Raw genomic sequence first — 8,926 nt, 5'->3', positions numbered from 1 at the left:
GCAATGGCACCCCACTCCAGTACTCTTGCCTGGAAAATCCCATGGACGGAGGAGCCTGGAAGGCTGCAGTCCATGGGGTCGCTGAGGGTCAGACACGACTGAGCAACTTCACTTTCACTTTTCACTTTCATGCACTGGAGAAGGAAATGGCAACCCAAGCCAGTGTTCTTGCCTGGAGAGTCTCAGGGACAGGGGAGCCCGGTGGGCTGCCGTCTATGGGGTCGCACAGAGTCGGACACGACTGAAGTGACTTAGTAGCAATGAAGTCATATAGCTTATTTCACATTATAATAATTATTTAAACACTAGCATTATAGCATATTGAAGATAGTTTGTCTCACTGATTCAATTTTCATTATCATATGGAAATATAATTATATGTAAATGTAAACATAAAAATTTTCTGTTCCTCTTCAGGTTTTTTATAGTAACGTAAGCAATGCCAACATTTATAGTATTATCTTTTATGAAACATAAAAGATAATGCTTTAAATTTTATATAATACTATAAATGCTATAAATTTTATATAATTTATAGCATTATCTTTTATGTTTACAGCTTTGTAAACACTTTAGAGTTTCATTCTATTTGTAAGATCTTTGAAACTTTCCTAGTGACAAGTTAGTGTTCTATGGAAATGTGTGCTTATCTGAAAAACATCTATTTCTATCATTTTAAAGCAGTATTATAATGCATATGTTTCAAGTCCTGTGATGAAAAATTGCTTTGATTTGGAAGAATTTAATGAACATTAGTTAAGGTAGTAGAACATTTTTAGCTTCAAAAAAAGGCAGAGTTTTTTTTTAAATGTATGCTTTTAGCAATACATTTGTAAGATGGTTATAACATTATAGCAAAATATAGAATACTAAAATTTAAGTTTAAAAAACCTCTAGGGTCTTATGTGTTAGAATTTCAAGTATTAGCCTTTGTGCAAATGTTCAAAAATTTTTTTTGAACTGATCTGATTTCTGATTAGAAGTTTTGGGGAATAGAAGTTTTGGGGAATTCCTTGGCAGTCCAATGGTTAGAACTCAGTGCTTTCACTGCCGTGGCCTGCGTTCAGTCCCTGGTCAGTGAACGAAAATTCAGCAAGCCACAAAGCGTGGCCAGGAAAAAAAAAAGGAATTTATTATCATCTTCAGGAAAAACTGGCTTCAGTCTAGTCAGACCTAATCTTTACAATAGCTAAATGATGCACCAGCAGGGAATTTATCATTTATAGTTTAGTCAAGGGCCTGAAAATTAATAGGCTAATTAGAGATATTAAAAACAAAACATAAAATAGGGTTTGGAAAGCCTAGCAGAATTGCAGTACTATGGTTTACATTTTTTAAGTGACACTAACATTTTTCTTCTTCCTTTTTTTCCCCCTTTTGTGTCCCATCTGCAAAATCTAATCTTCCTTTTTAACTGTTATATTCGCTTTATACATTCTTTTGTTTCCTGTATGTTTTGGTCCATTTTATGTTTTCTTACTTATGCACAATTAAATTTCTTTGGAAATTCTCTTGGATTTCCATTTTGTCTTGCTACATGGTATTTTCCTGTGTCAAATCCATGCCTAGTCTTGCCTCCTCTCCTTCCCCCACACCATCTTGCTTTTCTCTTTCTGTTATATTTGTGACTGTGCTTTTTGCAGTATATGTTGGATGCTGCTAGGAAATTGCAACCCAATTTATATGTAGTAGCTGAACTGTTCACAGGAAGTGAAGACCTGGACAATGTCTTTGTTACTAGACTGGGCATTAGTTCCTTAATAAGAGGTAGGCTCATTGAAAGTGTTTTTCCCATCTAAAGCTTCAGTTTTTGTTTAAGTAAATTAAAAGGCATTTAATAGCTTTATGTACAGTGTTTAATAATGTTCAACATAGTTATTGTTCTTTTAAATATTCTACTCAAAATTTCTTAATATAACTGAGTCTGTTTTCATTAGTGAAAATTTCTACTTTGGGGTAAGATATCTCATTTCAACTTGAAAGACCAATGGAACGAATTGATGACTTGAACAAAATCACTTTTTTGTTGTTGAAAATATATAAATATGTTTTTCATCTCTATCTGCCTAAATGATGTAATCTTGAGATTTTTCTCCATAGATTTCATGTAACCAACATCCTAATAAGCAGCATATATTCCTTTTTTACTGCATGAACCATTTCTCTGGTTAAGTTGCAGAAAAGACTTTTTTGTCATTTAAACTGATGGACATTTGTTTAAATGTTTAAATCAGTTTTATTCTTGATAATATTTTTGTGGTCTGTTTTTGAAAGTCAGTCACAATACAAAATCTAATCTCTTTTTGGACATTGCTAATGAAGATTGTTAAAATACTCTGTAATGCTTTGCAGAGGCAATGAGTGCATACGATAGCCATGAAGAGGGCAGATTAGTTTACCGATACGGAGGAGAGCCTGTTGGATCCTTTGTTCAGCCCTGTTTGAGGCCTTTAGTGCCAGCTATTGCACATGCCCTGTTTATGGACATCACCCATGATAACGAGTGTCCTATTGTGGTAAGCGTCTATCCTGTTGCTTGTATTTCCTTATTTCGCTAAATGTTTTGATGTTTAGTTCTCTGCTGTTTAATGGCAGTAATATCCACAGTACCTCAAAATAGTGCCTTAGATTTGTAAGTGATTGTGATTTAAAGGTTTTTGAGTGGTTTGTCATTTGTCTTAAAGCAAATGAATACATCTTCAGAATGTACTTATGTACATTCTGTACTTCTCCTTTTACGTCATGGGGCTATAGCATGGCACTTTGCATTTGAAAGAAAATAAACTTGTGTTGTTTTACTCTTTTGTAGCATAGGTCAGCATATGACGCTCTCCCAAGTACCACAATTGTCTCCATGGCATGTTGTGCTAGTGGTAGTACGAAAGGCTATGACGAATTAGTGCCTCACCAGGTTTGTTATGTGTTGTTTTTTAAAACCCACAAGGCCCAAAACTGATCATTTTTACCAGAATTCCTCATTGTCATTAAAACATGCACATGGCTAAGTTTTTGTTTTGTTCAGATTTCAGTAGTTTCTGAAGAGCGGTTTTACACTAAATGGAATCCTGCAGCATCGCCATCCAACGCTAGTGAAGTGAACTCCCAGAGTGGCATTATTGCGGCCAGGTGTGCAATCAATAAACTTCACCAAGAGCTTGGAGCCAAGGGTTTTATCCAGGCAAGAAGCTACATTTTCTAGGTTCCTTTCTTAGGTTCAGTTTTAGAGTCTTTCCAGTTTGAGCACTAATGTGTTTTCTCTCTGTTTCTCAGGTGTATGTGGATCAAGTTGATGCAGACATAGTGGCTGTAACCAGACATTCACCCAGTATCCATCAGTCGGTCGTATCTGTTTCTAGAACTGCTTTCAGGAATCCCAAGACTTCATTTTACAGCAAGGAAGTGCCTCAAATGTGCATCCCTGGTAATGTGATCTAAAAAATGTTGTTTTGGTTGTATTGTTAAATTGTTAATAATAATAAATATTATTAAATTGTTGTTACGTGTCATATATATTGTAACACAGTGTGAGTATAGATGTAGTTAAGAAAAAGAATTACAAATTTTTGATAACTTGTATTTTTACTACATGGAGCAAAACCTGGAAATACTGTTAAATGTTAACATTTTTTGAGTTCTGATTTTATTTTCATCCTAATACATTTTCCTATCTCCTAATTTATATAAATGAACATGTATTTCTTCTACACCCAGCTAGATTTATATGTATATTCATGTACATATGTATATACATATATATTTGTATGTGTGTCCAAGTGTTTCTGTATATGTATACATATATTTACATATATAAACCAAAATGGAAAGTAGTTTAATATTTAAGGCACTTTATAATCCATCCTCATCTGTTTCAACCAAATAGATATTTTCACTGCTCCCTAAGTAGCCTTACTCCTACTTATTTATGAATTCTTTACATCTTTCAAGGACTAAAGTTTCACCTCCTTTGAGAAGCCTTCTCTCAGTACTCAGTAAACTCTCTGTCCTCTGAACATATAGCAATTATAGTCTCTGTATCACTCAGACATTATAAAATGCATCCTTGAGGTATATACTTATTATTACTTGATTGTTTTCTAGATATGTGTATTTAATTTCCTTATTTATTATTATATATAATATATTATGGCATAACATGCTCCTGTGCATATAGCAGCTGTCCAAGTCCATTGACTAACTGAGTGAATGAAGCTTCTCACAAACATGATCATACTCTATATTTGTTGCTAATTGCAAAATATTCATAACTCCCATTTTTAGAAGTTATCAACTTGAATAGTTTTAGGGTTAAATGTCTATTGCTTTTTTTTTAACTGTTCACAAGTTTATATACAGTAATCTCATCTGGTTGTAACTAATATACATATATAGTTTTACATGGTTGCACTCAATGTATACAGTAATATCTCAGGGTTTTGTTTTGTTTTTGATCAGTGATCATTCTTAAAACATGTTCCATTTTCTCAGTCCACATAATTTTGATTTTCATTATGTTGAATGTTTTATATTTTATTATGTTAGCATTCCATTTTTAACATTTATGTGTGTTTAGCAGTGCTCTTTAAGATTTGAGTATACACTAGGAATAATCTTTTTGTTTTGAATAATTTTCTTAGTATATATTTTCAGAAGTAGACTTCTGGATCAGAAGGTCTTTCATTGTCAGATTAACAGTTTAAAGTTCAAATTATTTAAATAATAAAGTTTCAGTTTTATATATCCTTTGATCTAGCAGTTCTATTCCCAGGTGTGTATCTGAGAAACTCTCCTGCACTTCCACTAGGAAATATGCACAAAAATATTTATTGTAACATTATTGATAATAGAGGAAAATAATGACAGTGGTGGTTAAATGAATACATTTGGGTACACTCATACAGTGGAATACTGTTTGGCATCTAAAATGAATGAGGTAGAGCTAACATAGCAGTATAAACAAATTTGAAAAACTACAGTGTTATCCAATAGAAAGGAAGTTGCAGAAGTGTATCTATAACTTGAATCCACTCACATAAACTTGGAAATATGGAGAACAGTATATGGTGCTTAGGGAAACAGGTATATGTAGTAAAAATGCACAGGATCAATGCAGACCAGCCTTCAGGTAGTGGTTACCTCTGAAGGGAAAGAAAGGGAACACACGGACATCAGTTGGGTTTGGAATATTTTCTTAAGTGAGGTAGTGGGATCTGGGTGTTTAACTTTTCCCTACTTTTTCTGTCTTTGAAATATTCCATTTTTAAAATGTAAGCCTTTCAAGTGATCTACTTTCTCTCCTGTCAATATTAGAAAGGTTTCACATTGTTTCCCAGAGCTAAACTATTATTACTTGATGAGATCTCTTTTAAATAGTTCTGTTAATTTTTTAAAAGCATGTATGAAAACTGCATGTTACATAGAATTATCTACTCTCAGATTGCTTTTTTTTAAGTTAGCTAATATATTCAACTTTAGGTTAAATGATTTAAAACTCCTTTAGCAGTTCTTAATTTCAGATAGTTTAATGTGAAATTTTGTTAAAGTTTTTATATATTCCTAGGCAAAATTGAAGAAGTAGTTCTTGAAGCTAGAACTGTTGAGAGAAATACAGCACCTTATAGGAAGGATGCTAATTCAATCAATGGAATACCAAACATCACAGTAGAAATTAGAGAACATATTCAGGTACTTCGGACTCTCATCTCACTACTGTATTTAACATTTTAAGGACATTAGGCTTATTTATCGACTGGTTTTATATATTTTTTTCAAGCTCAATGAAAGTAAAATTGTTAAGCAAGCTGGAGTTACTACAAAAGGACCCAATGAATATATTCAAGAAATAGAATTTGAAAATTTGTCTCCAGGAAGTGTTATTATATTCAGGTAGAGTTCAAGCTATTGACTTTATATTTAAAATATTTTACATATTCTGTTAATTTTGAATAAATTACTCCTAAAAATCAACCACATTTTAATTAATGTTTTCAGAGTTAGTCTTGATCCACATGCGCAAGTTGCTGTTGGAATTCTTCGAAATCATCTGACACAGTTCAGTCCTCACTTTAAATCTGGGAGTCTTGCTGTTGACAATGCAGATCCTATATTAAAAATTCCTTTTGCTTCGTAAGTATGCCTTATTTTATGGAGATTTGCCACTTTAATAATGATAAGTTGTCACAAGCCTGATTTAAGTAGTTTTAAGGCTTCTCTATATCCTTGTTGCTCAAAGGATAGTCCAAGGACCAGCAGTATTGAGATCATTTATTGTTAACCTTTTATCCTGTTACTTTATCATTTGTGTGCACACATGCTATCTCACTCATACATGCTCTCTAGATAGATAGATACACATGTATACATATGTACACATATATATATCTATATGTATATACACATCTTTATATATACACACATACAATTTTTCTGAGCTATTTGAGACTAAGTTACATGCATCATACTCTTTACCATTTCATTTTTTTAATGCCAATACATTGTTCTTATATCTGGCTATACCATAGTTTATTTCATCAGTCTCCATTTTTTGGACACTTTAACTTGGACCAGTTATTTACACTTTATTCATCTCAGTTTCCTTATTTGGAAAATGAGGCTTAAAATAATTCCTACCTCTTAGATTTCATAAGTATTAAATTGGATAATGCACATGAAACACTTAATACAATTCATGGCACATAACAAATGCTCAATATATGTTATATGTCATGAGTACTAGGATAATTTCCAGGAATGGAATTTCTGAGTTAGACTATCGTATATTTGAGGCTTTTAATACTGCCAGATCCTTTCCAGAAAGATTATATTAATATTTTCAGCTCAATGTAAAAGTCTAATATCCCACATCCTTACTGAGTATATGTTATTATAATGTAATGTTTAAGAGCATAAAGGATGGGACCAGATTGCCTGGATTTAAATCCAATTTCAGACTTATTAACTGTAAGAAGTAAGACTTTGGGCAAGTTACTTAGGAGATATAGTGACTCTCAGAACAGTGTTTGACAGAGAGTATCAGTGATCAATAAGTGTTAGCTATTACTAGTCAAATTGGTAAATATAAAGTACTTTAAAATTACATCTCAATTTATTTTAAATATTAAGATAATTTCTGTGTTCATAAGTCATTTGTATTTATTTAGTGAAATGTCATTTTTAAATATTAGTTCATTTTTATGTTCTGTTCAGTTGGTTTTGTTGTTCTATAAGAGCTTTTATTAGTAAGGATATTAACTCTTAATTCAAGCCATACTTAGTAGATAAATTATTTTAAAAATCTGAGATGAAGCAGTTTTGTGCTTCTATGGCATGCTTTTTTTTTTTTTTTTTAATGGCATGTTTATAAAATAGCACATTCCTCATCAGAGCTACTAAGATTATCTAGGGACAAGAATCTGCACTTGAATATGCTCTCCAGGTGATTCTTTTTTTTTTTTTTAATCTGTTTTATTTATTTATTTTACTTTACAATATTGTATTGGTTTTGCCATACATTGACATGAATCCGCCATGGGTGTACATGTGTTCCCCATCCTGAACCCCCCTCCCACCTCCCTCCCTATCCCATCCCTCTGGGTCATCCCAGTGCACCAGCCCCGAGCACCCTGTATCATGCATCGAACCTGGACTGTTGATTCATTTCACATGTGATAATTTACATGTTTCAATGCCTTTCTCCCATATCATACCACCCTTGCCCTCTCCCACAGAGTCCAAAGGACTGTTCTATACATCTGACTCTTTTGCTATCTCGCATAAAGGGTTATTGTTACCACCTTTCTAAATTCCATATATATGTTAGTATACTGTTTGTGTTTTTCCTTCTGGCTTACTTCACTCTGTATAATAGGCTCCAGTTTCATCCACCTCATCAGAACTGATTCAAAGCATTCTTTTTCAGTTCAGTTCAGTCGCTCAGTCATGTCCGACTCTTTGCGACCCATGAATCGCAGCACACCAGGCCTCCCTGACCATCACCAACTCCCGGAGTTCACTCAAACTCATGTCCATCGAGTCGGTGACGCCATCCAGCCATCTCCTCCTCTGTCGTCCCCTTCTCCTCCTGCCCACAATCACTCCCAGCATCAGGGTCTTTTCCAATGAGTCAACTTTTCGCATGAGGTGGCCAAAGTACTGGAGTTTCAGCTTTAGCATCATTCCTTCCAAAGAAATCCCAGGACTGATCTCCTTTAGGATGGACTGGTTGGATCTCCTTGCAGTCCAAGGGACTCTCAAGAGTCTTCTCCAACACCACAGTTCAAAAGCATCAATTCTTCGGCACTCAGCTTTCTTCACAGTCCAACTCTCACATCCATACATGACCACAGGAAAAACCATAGCCTTGACTAGATGGACCTTTGTTGGCAAGGTAATGTCTCTGCTTTTGAATATGCTATCTAGGTTGGTCATAACTTTCCTTCCAAGGAGTAAGCATCTTTTCATTTCATGGCTGCAGTTACCATCTGCAGGGATTTTGGAGCCCAGAAAAATAAAGTCTGACACTGTTTCCACTGTTTCCCCATCTATTTCGTATAAAGTGATGGGACCAGATGCCATGATCTTCGTTTTCTGAATGTTGAGCTTTAATCCAACTTTCTCACTCTCCTCTTTCACTTTCATCAAGAGGCGTTTTAGTTCCTCTTCACTTTCTGCCATAAGGGTGGTGTCATATGCATATCTGAGGTTATTGATATTTCTCCCGGCAATCTTGATTCCAGCTTGTGCTTCTTCCAGCCCAGCATTTCTCATGATGTACTCTGCGTAGAAGTTAAATAAGCAGGGTGACAATATACAGCCTTGACTTACTCCTTTTCCTATTTGGAACCAGTCTGTTGTTCCATGTCCAGTTCTAACTGTTGCTTCCTCACCTGCATATAGGTTTCTCAAGAGGCAGGTCAGGTGGTCTGGTATT

At 34.4% G+C, this 8,926-nt stretch overlaps 1 protein-coding gene across 4 annotated transcripts in view; it reads left to right on the top strand.

Moving 5' to 3' along the window:
• The window catches only part of AGL (amylo-alpha-1, 6-glucosidase, 4-alpha-glucanotransferase), a 101,371-nt gene that overhangs the window by 52,182 nt on the left and 40,263 nt on the right, over positions 1-8,926 (top strand). For all 4 annotated transcript variants that reach the window (XM_010831000.1, XM_010830999.1, XM_010830997.1 and 1 more), the window contains exons 13-20: positions 1,644-1,767; positions 2,353-2,516; positions 2,810-2,911; positions 3,023-3,178; positions 3,271-3,421; positions 5,558-5,682; positions 5,771-5,883; positions 5,989-6,123. In XM_010831000.1, the coding sequence (XP_010829302.1) occupies positions 1,644-1,767; positions 2,353-2,516; positions 2,810-2,911; positions 3,023-3,178; positions 3,271-3,421; positions 5,558-5,682; positions 5,771-5,883; positions 5,989-6,123 (1,070 nt within the window). The remainder of the gene's footprint in view (positions 1-1,643; positions 1,768-2,352; positions 2,517-2,809; positions 2,912-3,022; positions 3,179-3,270; positions 3,422-5,557; positions 5,683-5,770; positions 5,884-5,988; positions 6,124-8,926) is intronic.

Source organism: Bison bison, unplaced genomic scaffold, assembly GCF_000754665.1.
Source record: "Bison bison bison isolate TAMUID 2011002044 unplaced genomic scaffold, Bison_UMD1.0 scf7180017864519, whole genome shotgun sequence".
Classification (NCBI taxonomy): domain Eukaryota; kingdom Metazoa; phylum Chordata; class Mammalia; order Artiodactyla; family Bovidae; genus Bison; species Bison bison.
This window is presented reverse-complemented; position numbering and strand designations above follow the sequence as displayed.